This window comes from Rhodamnia argentea, chromosome 11, assembly GCF_020921035.1.
Source record: "Rhodamnia argentea isolate NSW1041297 chromosome 11, ASM2092103v1, whole genome shotgun sequence".
Lineage (NCBI taxonomy): Eukaryota > Viridiplantae > Streptophyta > Magnoliopsida > Myrtales > Myrtaceae > Rhodamnia > Rhodamnia argentea.
Genome location: NC_063160.1, coordinates 19,358,349 through 19,374,797, shown reverse-complemented (window position 1 = coordinate 19,374,797; position 16,449 = coordinate 19,358,349). Strand labels below are relative to the sequence as shown.

Sequence of the window (16,449 nt, the reverse complement as noted above, 5' to 3'; positions counted from 1 at the left end):
TCCCACAACAACAACTAAGTTCAGAAATGAAAAGAAAATCAAACCGCAGACCACAGAGCGTGGCTCTCTTGGTTCTGTTGAGGAAGATTAGGAGAATATTAAGCACTATTTATTCCATGAAAAATGAACAATTAGAAAAATAAAATTTTAAAAGTAAACATTTAACGGTTGAAATATTTAGCTAATGAAAAATATTTTCATCATTGATAGCAATTCATATCTAAATATTATCGTGGGTGATGAAAATATTCTTTATTCATTCATTTTTGTGTGCGATGAAAGCAAACATTTTTAGGAAAAATATATTCTAGATCATTTATTTTTCACGAAACAAACGAAGCCTAATGCTTCATAAGTAAGAACTCCCAACATTAATATTGTATCTAACAGTAGCTTTAATCCGGTCATTCTGCGCCAAGTCGGTTAATTGGAAGTGTGCGAGTGATTAAGCGTCTAATTGCTTGCCGTATGAACATGTATATGGCTATTGCATTGGCATACATACGCCCATGTTGCAACCGGATGTCCCTGGAAACCATACTCAGTGGAAAGATTCGTGGAGCTATCTGCCAACCGGTTTGTATTCGCTGCTTGAAGAGTTTGTCTTGTGAAATAGTCTTTGGTTTTGTTAAAACCGCAGCGACAATTTCCCAAAGCAAGCGCTGCGGTGGCTGCACAAGGCGCTCAGCATTCGTTTAGTATGTGTGCAATGAGAATACACAGTGAGAAATTTCCGATGCTAACAATCTTTTTACATTTCGGCCAACAGTCTAGTTCATATTGCTTTTATTTGCGACAGTCGGGGCGACCGGATTGCTGACATGAAAGGAAACATGTTTATTCATAAAGAAGGGCTTGACAAATGCATTACTCATCCGTACACCGAAGGATTATGGTACGAATATGCACACCTCGTCCTCAATAGTTGAACGATACAGATTACCGGCTCTGATGATACTAGAGGAGAGAGCACATTCCGATACTGTCCATAATCCTAACTGACTACTAGAGAGGATAATAATGGACCCATCTCATAAACATTTCGTAGCATTCTCTTCTATAATACTCTGGAGCTGTGTGTCCAGCACCCTACAAAGGACGCAAAACCACCTTGCTTGAATTACTCCTTTCGCTTGCGCGAGTAAATGATAGACATATAAACAGCAAAATGAGAAAGCAACGTAAAAGATGCATACCTTGACTGTAGCATAAGTTAATCGATATCCATGTTCTGAGTATTTCTTCGTGTATCTGCAGTTCAGTGATCTAGGGCTTCAGCTCCAAACACGTTAAAAGCGGCAAAGACTACATTGAAAGAGAGAACTCACCCTGCAACTTGACCATCCACAAACCACGGTCGCCAGTCATTTACAACCGTCAAATTGAGACGTTTTATCCATTCAACCGTACCCACAAACGGAACAACCATGTCGCGATCACCACTGCATCCAAAGGAGTATAAAGTGGTGAGAAGCTACAGGTACCTCCTTGTCGAACAAAATGTTTGTTAAGCTGTAACCTATGCATTGTGATCAACAACGTTTTTGCTTCCACTTAGTCACGCCGATATTTGGGACAAAGGCCAATTTCCTCGGTACAAGATGAAAGTGATAAATGACGCCAGTATAATGGTCCTTGATGCTTAGCCAGCGTACCAGACAATATTTATCAGTAGATTGGGAACTCAAAAGGGATGCCGGTAATTACCACTCCACCAAGACCTCTAAACCCAGTGTGCTGAGGTTTTTATGAACTTCAACAACGCTCTGAATGTCTTTTGTGTATGCTAAGCTTTTGTTGCACCTCTTCCAGTCCATTACTGTCTCCTGTGTTCATTATCACAGAGATGTATCGATAATTTTGCAAGAATCAAATTGTCACTACCCTTAAAAGTAATCACCCAACCGACTATTTTGACTTACCGGTCGAACATGTAAAGCTTTCTGGACCCTAAGATCATTTGACCACGTATAGGACAAAGCATAGTTAAAGGTCTGCAAAAAGAATCATTGTTATAGCTAAGCGCACTCGTGATTTGCGAACAGAAAGAGAAAGTCATTTCCCGTAACATGCAATTAACTAATAAACAGAACGGCGATCTTACCCGGCACCAATATTCAGGAATTCTCGGGGGAGAAAGAAGAAACTCTGTCGTATCCTCTTGTACAGATCGACGACCAATGTCAGGGTTCATCTTAGGGGATGCGAAGACACACTTTGGTTCCAAAATGTCATTGCTCCAAATATCTTTAACACACTGCAATTCGAGAATACGATTCAGTCTGATGCCTGATTAACCTTGAGCATATTGAAGGTCTTGATTCGTCTTACCCTTTTAATTGCCCCAAGAGCAGTCCAGCAATCTGTGTTTGATGGATCCACATTAACATAGGTCTCATTACAACTTGTTTTTGCTGCCTGGAAAGCATAGAAAACAGAATAGCTTAGATAAGCTAACAGATGACTTCACTGTCAACAAGATAACTATAGTCCATACCGTGTGGCAAAGAAGGGAACATATGTGGGAATAAGACATCCTGGTAACTGAATTAATAAAAACCAAGCTACGATATGTAGCTTTTGAGAATGTTCATAGAAATTCGAACCAAAGAGTCACTTTAAGACTGCATCGATCTAGGAGAAAAAGAAAGCGACTTAAAGGAGAGAAGGTTAAATCACCTCATAGAGTTCATCAGAGATAAGTGCCAATCTGTGAGCAAATACAATCTTCGAGTTTTCATCAACAACTGAATCTGTTCTTGGACTTCCAACTAAATAACCCTGGAGATCAACATTCCATCAACAGCTTAAGACCTCAATGCCATATTGAAACTGGATCATGCAGAAGTGAACACTGGAACTCCAAAATTAAATTTTACCTTGAGATTCAGGCGCGGCACTACAAGATCCTTGTTAGCTGAAGTCCATAGAAAAAAGCCAAAAATATTTAGACTGAATCTTGCATGGACAAAGGAAGATATCAACTTAGGTGAAAGATATACCGTCCACCACATATTTGGTGACAAGGGGAACCATCATGCCAGAGTAAGAATCACCGCCAATGAATAGTTGAAGAGCGAGATATTGCGGGTGCTCGACCATCCACTTTGTGCATAAGCATTGCATTTCTTAAGTCAGTTGATGATTAGAGAGTAAATTTAACTCAATTCAATTTAATTTGACAGAAGCATTATATTGTTGCAGATCCTTTATTACCAACCTTTCTGAGAAACTCATATGCTTGCTCTGCTGAACTTGAGTCCGAAGAATACCAACCTTCATCTGTCGTTGAGTAAGAAAAACCAGTACCAACTGGCGAATCTACAAATATGATGCTAGCCGTCTGAAGTGAAAAAAAAAAATAGATTTATGGCATTGTTCACAAAAATGCAAGGGAAAACGAATAGCTTGTGTGAGTGACGAGACCTTTGTCCATGCATATTCATAAGGTCGCAATTTCGGCAATCCTCCTTTATAATTCTCGATATCAAACTCCATTGGACCTGCATTTATGGATAAGGTAATTAAGGCTATTTCCAGAGAGGAAGCCAGTGTAGTGCATATGCTGTTGTGCATCCATCATGAGAATGCAATGTCCTTGAAAACCTGTTTCATATCTAGCTGATTCTTCTTTGCAAATAGTTCGTAAAGAATCCAGTGAAAGCTAAATAATGTTTTTGTCCAATAAGTTCTTGAGCATAAAACGGACATTGGGCAGCCCACAATCCGTACTTTGCCAATACATTTTGCTAAAGATCTCACTCAAATGTTTGCAGATAATGAATGCTCAAGTGTGTCATTACCATGTTAGCAAGATACATGCTGCTTAAAAATCAGATTAGAACCACATCAGCCATGTCTCAGATCCAAACTGTTGAATTTTAGAAATTCGCTTCTTCCACAGAGTTTAGTACAAAAGCATAGTGAAGATCTGACAGCTTAGCTAATCCAATCATTGTATCCTAGCTAATATTTTCTAGGCCCTGTAGCACAAGAATAATCGAAATGGAGCTAAAACCTGCTTGATGATGTCTACGTGCTATTGAAACTTCTTAAAGACCACAAACATGATCTAGTCCATCTAACACCTCGATTGCTACTCTCTCTTTTTTCCCTTTAACTTCACTTTATTTTGTCACTAGTCAGGTATTTCACAAACAGTTGTATATTTGCTTCAGCAGTCTAAAGCTGTTACAAACCTTCTTGATATCATGTCAGGTTTCACACTTCTCACCATTCATGAAAAACAAAATACTAGATCAGCTTCAAGTATCAAGTCCGGACAACATCCCTTCTTATAGACTTGGTCATGGGCTCAGTAGCTTGCAGGCCATAGCTACGCCCTTGGAAAGTATTCTACATGTAAAAATCCAACCCAAAATCAACATCTTTCTTTTTTGTGATGGAGTGGGATTGTGTGACAAGTTTGGTCCTCAGTCAAGGCTACTTCACTGAGCTCTACAGACTAGATACAGCAATCACTACTGGCAATTAAAATCCCAAGAATGTATTTCCTAATTAGCGCTCTGTTACATTCTAAAGTGCGAATAAATTAAGGAACTGTGATATTCTGTCAACTATCTCATGATATATCCACACAAGCAAGGGGAATTGCAATTCATTTCTCTTCACTTGCTTCGATTATCTCTCTTACTCTATTTCCTTCATTTCCCTCCTAGTTTGGATGGTTAACTGTAGCTTCACTCAAAACTGCTTACTTACTCCAAGAAGTCTTATCGGAAAAACAAATAGATAGGTTGTTCTGTAATATAATGACCGAGAGAGCCAGTCCAAATTAAAAGTATAATGGCAGAGATGTCACTAGGAAATTGCGCTCATCTACAGCCGTCTTATTGTCCATAACCAAACATCGATCCTGAACCTAACTCAAGTTAAGGAAAAAAAAGAAAAGAAAATGTCTGAATTACAAATTTCGAGCGGAACTTCTCTCTAACTTACGAGGATTTAAATAGGTCAGTCTACCAACTAATCTTTGGGCAAGGATGAACGGTCTTCTTCTATGAATTGGAGTTTTTTCCAATTCTCAACATAAAGACAAAAGTATCTAGTATCCTGTGATCCGACCTCACCTAACTGCAAGTCCAACCATACTTAACATTCTTTACGCTCCTCCTAACTAGGAAGGTGCTACCTAAACTTAGACATGTGTGTATATATATGACGCCCATCTACTTTCAACTTCGAAACTGAACAGTCATCCAATCAGGCAAAATGGATCATTTCCATGAGAAAGTGGGTGTAAACGGAAAAGACAGATTAATTTGCAGAATGGATAGTGTTAACGAGTATTCGCACTCGCAAAGCACACTTAAAATTTGCAAGTTCCAAAAGATCTCACTGTACATGACACAAGAAAATGCGGCTTCCTCTGGAACCTGAAGGGCGCTCGTCAAAACGAAAAAGAAAAAAAGCGTTAACGATGAGGAAAGAGACGGAATATGAAGACGTGCCTATCTCGTAGATGAGGCCATTGAAGGAGGAGCAACCAGGGCCTCCAGTGAGCCACAGGAAAATAGGATCCTCTTCTGGGTTCCCTTGCGATTCTATGAAGTAGTAGAACATCTCCGAACTGCCCACAGTCACGTACCTGACAGATCACGACGGCACGATCACCAGCAATTCAAGAAAGGCAAAATGCTGACACGACGCACGGCTACAAAATTCAAGAACCCACCAGAAGGAAGCATCTAGTAGCTCAAGAATTTTACCCGGTTTCGAGCTTGAACGGAAGCTCTCCTCCTTCATACCCAGGAAGATACTTCACAATGGAACCAGAAAGGACCGAACTTGCACCCAACAGCAGCATCACAAGCGAAAGCAAGAGCACCCTCGAAAATGGCTTCGCGGAAAGCGATGATTTTGAGTTCACAGCCCTCGCCATGTTCGACATCACTGAGCAGAGCACGGGCTCTTTCTTCGCTTCTTCGGGTTTCTGCAAAGCTGGGAGGGAGTTTATATGGAGCTCAGTGGCGCTTCAGTTTAAACAAAATGATAGTTAAATTATTGCCGCACTGGAAAATTGGATTTAAATCCCCATATTTTAATTTATCAAATCAACTACTTTTACTTTTAAAAATTTTCTAATCAAGTCCCCTTGAGCACCAAATTTAACCAAAAATTAAACTGATCTGATCGTGGACGACTTTAAAACATGATGTCGATAGAACATACAAACGCTCGATTGGATATGTGTGGAAAAATTTAAACACCTTAAACAAGGTTACGTGACATCTACATTAGAAAAATTTATCGGCATCACATCATAATGTTAGCTAGCAATCTCGTCACATTACTTTGTGGAATTATCGTGAATCGAGTTAACGTATTATCTAATGTACTCTCTATAAAAAAAAAATTCATAACAGGGTTTTTACTTTGAAAAACTATTCTTATTTTGGTATCTTGCCTAAAGTGAAGATTAGTATTCGGAAAGCATGAGTAATTAATCAGTACAAAGCATCTAAGAGTACGTTTTAATCAACTCATGAACTTCAATTAATTATTTCATCAGCTAAAGTAATTCAAAGCTAAATAAATCTATTTTTGTAAGTTGAGAATTCTTATCACCGATCCAACATTATTCGTGGAAAGAAAGAAAGAGTTTTCATTAACCAGATGGCTTTAGTAAGAGCTCGAACAATTTTAGGGTGTGTTTGATCGGGCGGGTTATATGATAAACCAATCGAGGAAGCTATAATGCCGAGTAAATTAGTAAAGATCAAATAAAAACATGAGTAGAGAATGAGGATGACAGTCTTTGGTCCTCATGTTACCTCTTCTAGTTACATTCTCCCTCGGAAGAAAGAACAAAATTCAAATTCGTCTTCCCCACCTACCCCTAAAGAAGCAGGTACAGGAGCTTGGTAAGCAACCCTCGCATCATTCCCCACCTTATTCCAATTTATCCAATGAATGATAACCTTAATTACCTCGAAGGTGCATCTAACCATTTCTTGGGACGAAGGCCAAATGACTGATAATTATATATGTAGAACGGGCCCTCACCTTGCACTTGTTTATTTAAATTTAATCCTCAAAAGTTTTTCAAATCGTAATCGGAAAAAAAAAAAAGTCACCAACAATCCGAAACCTTATCATTCGTGACTATGACACTCTATCTTAAACTTTTATTTGTGACGTCAAATGCTTCAAACTATACTCGATGTAACACATTACTCCAAATTTTTTTCTCGTGACATCAAAAACTTCAAACTTGTACCATGTGTGAGTCAAAACGACGTCACCTCTATTTCACTTGAGCCACGCGGACGCTATGTCAACACCGTTTGCTTTCCGTCGTCAATGTAAACAGATTTTTAACAATGCCCATTGAGGAAAAAAAAAAATCTTGACAGAAGATAAATATATCATGCGGGTACAAGTTTAGGATTTTTCGTATCACGAAAAAGCTTTAGGCTAAATGTGTCACGATAGATATAATTTGAAGATTATGGTGGCCTTTTCTCCTTGTAAGTGTAACTGTGGGGTGCTTCAACAAGGGTGTCCAAAGGGGCGTCCCGTTAAAAGCGCGAGAGCGTATCCGAATGTCGACTTCGGTCTTTCTGTCTTCGTGGGCCGTACCGCCGGTCGTGTCCGGATCACGTTGGTAGGTTTTTTTCACGTGGTCGTTCCACCAGATCCTTTGGGGCTCATGCCATAACTGGTAGATACAGCGACGTTCTCGGGAATCGAAGCTTCGCTGGTCATCACGTGCTTGGACTTGGAGAGCTTGCGGTTTGGTAGGCGTTTAGTACACTGTATACATAAACGAATATAAAGAATGCATGATCAGAAATCACCGTCCACAAGCCGTCGCGTCAGAGTGACGTAACTGTCAACCGTTTACATCAGTCAAAATCGAATTTGGCATCCTGCTGGATTTTATTTTATTTTTTTACTTTAGTCCGGACAAATGAGTGGAAGAGGGTAGTGTACCTGTATAAAAATCTGTTCCTGCCATCACGTTTTTCGAAAAACTTTCACTTTGGTACTGATGGCTAAGTAAAGTGGAAGGAACCTTGGGATGCAACTGCCGATTCTGCAGAAGGAAAGATTCCACTCCTTCATGCAATTCAGCGCATTTTTGGCTGATCTGAGTCGATTAAGTGATAGGAAATGGACATGATCGAAACTTCTCTTTAATTCGACAGGCGCACATGCTAATTGGTCCGCGATAGACGTGATCGGTTCCAGGGTGAATCAAATTCTCACATTGAAACCGGCGTCCGAATCAAATAAAGTCGACTCCCAATTTGTGGATTTGGGAACCGGATGTATCCACCCCGAAACCGGACCAGACAGGATCGGCCAATCCCGGCCCAATTCTCGGGCTGTCATTGAAACTGGCTTTAAGATATATTTCATATGCCATTTATTTTATAAATGTTTTATTTTCTTTCTCCAAAAGTTCCTAAATATATCGAAAAGACTAAAAAATTAATATGCTGTGGGCCGGTTCTACCAATTCGGTCCGATCGGCCAGTTCTCAGAGAAATCGGGAACATGATGACGGAGGCACCCTAATTGTCAAGAAATGCAATGAGCCTGCACACGTACTATACTCAAGAATTGAGCAAGAACCAATTAGGGAAGCATCAAGATTTCAAGAGTTTACCCAGTCTCAAGCTTGGAAGGGAGTTCTCCATCATACCCCGGAAGTTACTTAGAAGGGACTGAACTTGCAGAAGAGAGCAGGGATCAAAAGCAAATGCGAGAACACCCACGGTAATAACCTCCTTGTGAATATATGATTTTGCCATGTTTGATGTCGTTCAGCTTGGAGACTGAATTTTTGGATTTTCAGAAAGCTGGAACCTTAGCATGATTCATATCTTGGCATCATTGAAAACAATGTCTTAACAGCTTTCCTTTTCTCCATGTCTCCATGTATTGTCGAAAATTACCAAAAAAATCATAAATTTATTGTGTTCGTATCAATTCAATCCTAAACATTTTCACACTTTACCAATATAATTCATCCGACAAATCTTTGGCTAAAAAGCGCTGGCGTGGAAAAAATTTACTAAGTTTTTTTTTTTATATTTTTGAATTTTTATATTTTAGTTTCTTTTTTCTGTTCTTTTCCCTTCTTCCCTTGCCAATCGCCGGGCTCGAGCAATGGTCGGTGACTAGCCACCGGCTACAATTAGAGAGGGCAACCCCCGCCAGGATTTGGCAAGAGGGATGACCGCATTAGAGGCTAGCCCTCACCGGCCTTCGGCGAGGGTGACCCTTGTTGGCCTTCGACAAGGCTCGCCCTTGCGAGCTCAAGGCGAGGGTTGGTCTTGTTGGCCTTCGGCTAGGATCACCCTTGCCGGTAGTTACCTTTGGCCAATCGCCAGCCACCGTTGAGGCTTGGCGACCGGCGGAGGAAGAAGGAAAATAAAATGAAATTATAAAAAACTTCGATAAAATATAAAAGGAAAATTAGTAAATTTTGTTCCGATTAGCCGTAGCCGTGCTACGTAGAATGTTTGGCGTACACGTCAGCAATTTCCGGCCACAATTAGCCGAATGGACTACATTATCAAGGTTTAGAATTAAATTGGCATAATTGAAATATTTATGACTAAATCGGCACAAATACAATAAATTCAAAGCTTTTTGGTCATTTTTCCCAACGTATCGTCCTTATAACATACAACTAGAATGTGAGACACGTGTCATGTAACCTGTCAGTCTAACTATACGGTTTGAAAATGCAATGGTTGGTCACATAGTTAACATTTTGGGAAATTTTCTTTTTTATGGGTACTTGTATTATGAATTCGCATGTGTCAACTTGTCCAAAAAATGTGGGGGGGAAAAACTTGGGAAGGAGGAACTAGTCTTGCATATCTCCATAGATCTTACCATGATATCTATGAAATCAACGAACGAACTTTGCACCATGCGAATCCACTAACGGCGAAAAGTGAGAGAATTGGCCTTTTCATGTCGACTATTGCATTGGCATGTAAGCCCATGTTGCAACCGGATGTCCCCTGCTTGAAGGGCTCGGCCTCCTAACAGCCTGGCCGCGCCCGAAAAGCAGATAGAGGAGATAACAATTTTAGCTCAAAACGAACGGGTTCCTAAACTCTCCCATTGACGGTGTTAAATGAAACCGGCGGAGCTGTCAAAACTGCGGTGACAACTTCGCGAAACAGTGCTGCGGCGGCTGCACAAGGCGCTCGTTATGTGTACAATGAGAAGACAGTCAGAAATTCCGGATGCTAACAGTCTTTTTAGATTTCGGCAGACTGTCGCGACGGTTGGAGCGACCGGATCACTAAAAATGAAAGGAAGCTTGTGTGCTCAATGACAAAGGGCTTCATAAAATGTGCTACTCGTTATTACAGCTCCTTAATGTTTGTCATTGCGATAGTTTAAACGATACAGATTGCTAGCTCTGATGAGACAAGGAGAGAGAGCACATTACGATAATGATACCGTCCAAAATCCCGACAGTCAACTAGAGAGGATAATAATGGATCCATCTCGTGAACATTTCGTAGCATTCTCTTCGACGGTATTCTGGAGCTACGTGTCCAGCACCCTACAAAGGACGCGAAAAACCACCTTGCTTCAAATTACTCCATTCGCTTGTGAAAGTAAATGACAGGCATCTGAACGGCAAAATGAGAAAGCAACATAAAATTTGCATACCTTGACTGTAGCATAAGTCAATCGATATCCATGTTCTGAGTATTTCTTCGTGTATCTGCAGTTCAGTGATCTAGGAATTCAGCTTCAAACACGTTAAGGCGGCAAAGACTACATTGACAGAGAGAACTCACCCGGCAACTTGGCCATCCACAAACCACGGCCGCCAGTCATTTACAACCGTCAAATTGAGACGTTTTATCCATTCAACCGTGCCCACAAACGGAACAACCATGTCCCGATCACCGCTGCATCAAAAGGGTGTATAAGGAGGTGAGAAGCCACAGGTACCTCCTTGTCAAGCCAAATGTTCGTTAAGCTGTAAACTATGCATTGTGACGAAGGCCGGTTTCCTCATTACACGACGAAAGTGATAGATAACTTCGGTATGGTATAGTGGTGCCTCGATACTTAGCAAGCGTACCAGACAAAATTTATCAGTAGATTGGCAACTCAAACGGATGCTAGTAATTACCACTCCACCAAGACCTCCAAACCAAGTGTGCTGAGGTTTCTATGAACTTCAACAACGCTCTGAACGTCTTTTGTGTATGCTAAGCTTTTGTTGCACCTCTTCCAGTCCATTACTGTCTCCTGTGCTCATTATTAGAGAGACGTGTTGATAATTTGCAAGAATCGCATTGTCAATACCCTTAAAGAGTAATCACCCAACGAATTATTTCAACTTACCGGTCGGACATGTAAAGCTTTCTGGACGGTAAGATCATTTGACCACGTATATGACAAAGCGTAGTTAAAGTTCTGCAAAAAGAATGAAAAGTAATAGATAAGGCACTCGTGATTTGTAAACAGAAAGAAAGAGTCGTTTCCCATAACATGTAGTTAACTAATAACGAAAAAAGGCCATCTTACGCGACACCAATATTCAGGAATTCTCGGGGGTGAAAGAATGAACTCTGTCGTATCCTCTTGTACTGATCGACGACCAATTTCTGGGTTCATTTTAGGGGATGCGTAGACACACTTTGGCTCCAAAACGTCGTTGGCGTATAGATCTTTAACACACTGCAATTTGAGAATATGATTCAGTCTGAGGCCTTATTAAACCTTGAGAAAGTCTCCATACTGAAGGTCTTGATTGGTATTACCCTTTTGATTGCCCCAAGAGCAGTCCAGCACTCTGTATTTGATGGATCCACATTAACATAGGTCTCATTACAACTTGTTTTTGCTGCCTGGAAAGCATACATAACCGAATAGTTTAGATCAGATAACAGGTGGCAAAGAAGGGGAGAACATATGTAGGAATAAGACATCCTGAGAACTGAATTAATAACTAAAAGCCAAGCTATGTTTTGAAGCTTTTGAGAATGCACATAGAAATTTTGAACCAAAGTGTCACTTCAAGACTGCATCAATCTAGGAGAAAATGAAAGCGACTTCAAGGAGAGAAGGTTAAATCACCTCATAGAGTTCATCAGAGATAAGTGCCATCCTGTGAGCGAATACAATCTTCGAGTTTTCATCAAGGACCGAATCTGTTCTTGGACTTCCAACTAGATAGCCCTGAAGATCAACATGCCATCAGCAGCTTAAGACCTCAATGCCACATTGAAGCTGGATCATGCAGATGTGAGCACTGGAGCTCCAAAATTAGGATTTTACCTTGAGATTCAGGCGTGGCACGACACCATCCTTGTTAGCTGAAAGTCCATAGGAAAAAAGCCAAACTTACTTAGACCGAATCTTGCATGGACACAAAAAAAGATATAAATTCAGGTGAAAGATATACCATCCGCTACATATTTGGTGACAACGGGAACCACCATGCCAGAGTAAGAATCGCCGCCAATGACTAGTTGAAGAGCGAGATATTGCGGGTGCTCGACCAGCCACTGTGCACGGGAGCATTGCATTTTTTAAGCGAGTTGATGATTCGAAGAGTTAATTCAACTCAATTCAATTCAATGTGACGGAATCCTTCATAAGAACAGATAACAAATTTTGTATTCACTTGGTCGGAAGCATCATATTGTTGCTGATCCTGTATCACTAACCTTCCTGAGAAACTCATATGCTTGCTCTGCTGAACTTGAGTCTGAAGTATACCATCCTTCTTCTGTCGTGGAATATGAAAAACCAGTACCAACCGGCGAATCCACAAATAGGACGCTGGCTGTCTGAAGAGCACAAAACTCGATTTATCACGTTATTCGGATAAAAATGCAAGCAGAAATTGACGGCATGCGTGAGTGATGAGACCTTCGTCCATGAGTACTCATAAGGTCGCAATTTCGGTAATCCTCCAACGTAATTGTCAATATCAAACTCCAATGGACCTGCATTGATGGATAAGGTAATTATGGTTATTTTCCAGGTAGGGAAGCCAGTGTACAAATAGTGCAGATCCTCTTGTGCATCCAGCGAGAGAACGCAATAACAGCCTTTGGAAACCAGTTCCGTACTATGCTGGTTTTTTCTTATGGACTTGGTCATGGGCTCAGCTCAGTAGCCTGCTGAGCATAGCTAGGCTCTCGGATGAATGGGCGGAGGGGCAAACCGGCAAAGTACTTTGGCGGTCACTTTGTTTTCCCAAAAAACAAATGAAATGTAATACATTTTCCTAAAAAAAAATCGCTTGTATCAGCCAAAATAACTAGTTAACAAAAAATATTTTCATTATCGATAACAATTTATGTGTAAACGTTTTCGTGAATGGTGAAAATATTTTTTATTTATCTATTTGTGTAAACGATACAAACGGTTGTTTTTAGGAAAATGTTTTTTTAAATTATTCATTTATTGCAAAATAACCCGAGTCGAAATTAACATTCGGCTTGGCCTTCAAGAACGCATTTCATTATTACCGCGCACTTATATACTAAATTGCAAACGAAATAAGTAAATGTTGTCAAACTATCAAAGTGGGTCGTTTCCACAAAAAAAAAAAAAAAAGTGGGTCAAAATGGAAAGAGCAATTTTTGTTTTATATAGTGGATCGTGTTAGCAAGTATTTACATTTGTGAAGCACACTTAAAACATTATAATTGACACGAGAAACATATTCCGTTTATAATATAGAAAGAGATAGAATGTGAAGACGTGCCTATCTCGTAGATGACGCCATTGAAGGAGGAGCAACCAGGGCCTCCAGTGAGCCACAGGAAAATAGGATCCTCTTCTGGGTTCCCTTGCGATTCTATGAAGTAGTAGAACAGCTCCAAACTGCCCACAGTCACGTACCTGACAGATCACGACGGCACGACCACCAGCAATTCAAGAAAGGCAAAAGGCCGACACGACGCACGGCTACAAATTCAAGAACCCACCAGAAGGAACCATCTAGTGGCTCAAGAATTTTACCCGGTTTCGAGCTTGAACGGAAGCTCTCCTCCTTCATAGCCAGGAAGATACTTCACAATGGAACCAGAAAGGACCGAACTTGCACCCAACAGCAGCATCACAAGCGAAAACAAGAGCACCCTCGAAAATGGCTTCGTGGAAAGCGATGATTTTGAGTGCACAGCCCTCGCCATGTTCGACATCACTGAGCAGAGCACGGGCTCTTTCGTCCCTTCTTTGCAAAGTTGGGGGGACTTGAAGTGAGTTCATATGGAGTGCAGAAGATCATGAAGAGAAGAGAAGAGAAGAGGGGGTTGACTGTTGAGTGGCCCCTCGAGTTTGCAAAAAAGCGTGGAGTTGCCTTGAACAGTCCGTAGGGGATTCGGGCCCAAGGGAACATCACTTCCTCCATTTTAAGTCAAATATCTACTTTTCCTCCGTGTGCTTCGACGGTGTTTCAATTAAAAGCCCCTATGTTTTGAGCGAATATTCACGGATGGCAAAGCTCCCCGCGACAATACACACACACAAATATATATAGAGGATGGCAAAGCTCCTCGCGACTCTACACACACACATATATATATACACGCGCGTGCACCTAAAGGTTTGAGTGTGCTCCAAAGATTAGATTTGGAGCCATGTCTGCGACCAACCACGACTCCTTTGGCACCAGCAGCGATGAATGACCAGTTCTGAAGAGCCAGCCAGCCCAAAAGATGCCTCTGTTGGAATATATAAATATTAAATCACGCCTTCTTCTATCGGCTTAAGCTTTTAGAGCAGTTGGCTGTGATTTCATAAAATCTTTCATGGTATCGGAGCGGGAAGTCATGAGTTCAAATCTTTACAGGCCTCTATTTGCCTTCCCAATGAATATTTCAACGCTTAGTTATAGGCAAAAAGACTAGATTAAGCGTGAGAGGGAGTGTTGGAATATATAAATATTAAACCATGTCGCACCGACGCCTTGAACAACAACCAGATCTTGAGAGAAAAGTGGGTGGAGGAGGATAAACTTAGAATTTCCCTTTTTATTCCAACACAACTGACACGTTTCGATTTGTTATTGGACATGAGGTAAAAAAATATTTAAAAAAAATGCGCTCCACAGCAGCGATTGACATGGCTCTTTTTAATATTGAACATTTTTTTCTTATCTATAATATTTTATTATACCGAAATAAATTTTTTTATTTTTGCAAATTTTCTAATTAAGTCTCCCGAACAACAAATTCGACCAAAATTTAAACTGGCGTGATCGTCAACAATCGAAAGTATGATGTTGGTAAAACATATAGTTGCCTAGCTGGATATATGTGGAAAAATTTAGACATACTAGACAAGTTCGGATTATCGTTTGATGTCTACATTAGAAAAAAAATTATCCATGTCACCCACAATTTCACGTTACGGCATTGTCAGCTAAATTTTTATCAAATTCAGTGTCAAAGGAGCTTGATTAGAGAATTTATAAAAGTAAAAGACTTGACTAGACAAATTGAAAGTACATGGAATTAATTAGAAAATGCGTGAAATTGTAACTACAAAAGGCAAAATTTTGCCTTTTCTGGAAGGATAAAAATTGCCAATGTATTGTAATGCAATTTCATTTTATTGTTATCTTTAACAGTGTCCCCCATGATTGCATATTTTTACAATATCTCTCCCCCCCCTCCCCCTCTTTACAAGAAAAGCTATATTATTTCAACTAAAGTATACTTTAACAAGTACTCCAAAAACATTGGTTAAGAGGATCTGTTTAGAGAGAGAATGTATATGAGAAAGATATATAATGGAGTTTTTATTTTGAAAAACTATTCTTATTATGGTATCTTCCCCGATGTAAAGACAACGTTCGGAAAGCAAAAGTAATGATTCGTATAACGTTGGGAAAATTCCCCCCCCCCCACCAAAAAAAAGGTTTTAAACCCATTGTGGCCAAAATCTATTGACGATTTACCAATTTAGTCATTCCAATCAATTTTGGGTGAAAATCAATACGTGAATGTCGGCAGTGCTACATAAGACTCTTGACGCCGATGTGAACACTTTTTATGAAGTATTTATTTTATTTATTGTCATTTTGTTTCTTTCTTTTTCATTTTTTATCTTCTAATTCCAATGAAGGCTGCGAAGCCCTATCTAGCAACGAGGAGGGTTGGTCAGGCGACCCTCATCGAGCTTACAAAAAAAGTAGAAGAAAAAAAGTTAGAAAGGCTTCAAAATTTGTCCAAAGAAATTGCAGACATTGTCTATGTAAGCGCTAACAATGCTACGTAGAACAGCTTTATGGTCAAAATTGGTATGAATAACTAAATAAGCAAATTACAAAAGATTTTAGGATTTTTTTAATAATTTCCCCCTATAATGTATCTAAGAGTACTTCTTGACCAAATATGTTGAATTTCAAGGATAAAACAGATAAAAAGTAATTATGTTACCGTCTCAAATGATTCAGAGCTACATTCATCTATTTCT

The 16,449-nt window shown here is 40.0% G+C and overlaps 1 protein-coding gene across 5 annotated transcripts; it reads right to left on the bottom strand.

Annotated features, from left to right (window-relative positions):
- Nucleotides 1-813: 813 nt before the first annotated feature.
- LOC115735647 (serine carboxypeptidase-like 18) lies at nucleotides 814-14,210 on the bottom strand. 5 transcript variants are annotated; one of them, XM_048272782.1, is made up of 14 exons: nucleotides 13,990-14,210; nucleotides 13,732-13,869; nucleotides 12,889-12,967; nucleotides 12,684-12,806; nucleotides 3,003-3,105; nucleotides 2,880-2,917; nucleotides 2,680-2,781; nucleotides 2,332-2,418; nucleotides 2,105-2,257; nucleotides 1,923-1,994; nucleotides 1,708-1,826; nucleotides 1,329-1,442; nucleotides 1,197-1,251; nucleotides 814-1,089 (listed from the first exon to the last, which is right to left on the bottom strand). In XM_048272782.1, the coding sequence occupies exons 1-14, from the start codon at nucleotides 14,169-14,171 to the stop codon at nucleotides 1,006-1,008; spliced, it is 1,449 nt and encodes a 482-aa protein (XP_048128739.1). In that variant the 5' UTR covers nucleotides 14,172-14,210; the 3' UTR covers nucleotides 814-1,005. The 5 variants fall into 5 exon arrangements, with proteins under 5 accessions (XP_048128739.1, XP_048128743.1, XP_048128741.1 ...); XM_048272786.1 differs by lacking the exons at nucleotides 1,708-1,826; nucleotides 1,923-1,994; nucleotides 2,105-2,257; ... (2 more) ...; nucleotides 2,880-2,917; nucleotides 3,003-3,105 and adding exons at nucleotides 11,141-11,259; nucleotides 11,356-11,427; nucleotides 11,539-11,691; ... (2 more) ...; nucleotides 12,292-12,329; nucleotides 12,419-12,521 and having other exon boundaries at nucleotides 12,889-12,965; nucleotides 13,733-13,869; XM_048272784.1 differs by lacking the exons at nucleotides 2,680-2,781; nucleotides 2,880-2,917; nucleotides 3,003-3,105 and adding exons at nucleotides 12,091-12,192; nucleotides 12,292-12,329; nucleotides 12,419-12,521 and having other exon boundaries at nucleotides 12,889-12,965; nucleotides 13,733-13,869.
- Between the last annotated feature and the right edge of the window lie 2,239 nt (nucleotides 14,211-16,449).

Bases quoted from the DNA above. Each gene is read 5' to 3' on its own strand.
- LOC115735647 (XM_048272782.1), bottom strand. From the start codon at position 14,171: ATGTCGAACATGGCGAGGGCTGTGCACTCAAAATCATCGCTTTCCACG. The intron at 13,870-13,989 runs GTAAAATTCTTG...GTGATCTGTCAG, and splicing joins CCGTTCAAGCTCGAAACCGG to GTACGTGACTGTGGGCAGTT. The intron at 2,918-3,002 runs GTATATCTTTCA...TATGGACTTCAG, and splicing joins CACCAAATATGTGGTGGACG to CTAACAAGGATCTTGTAGTG.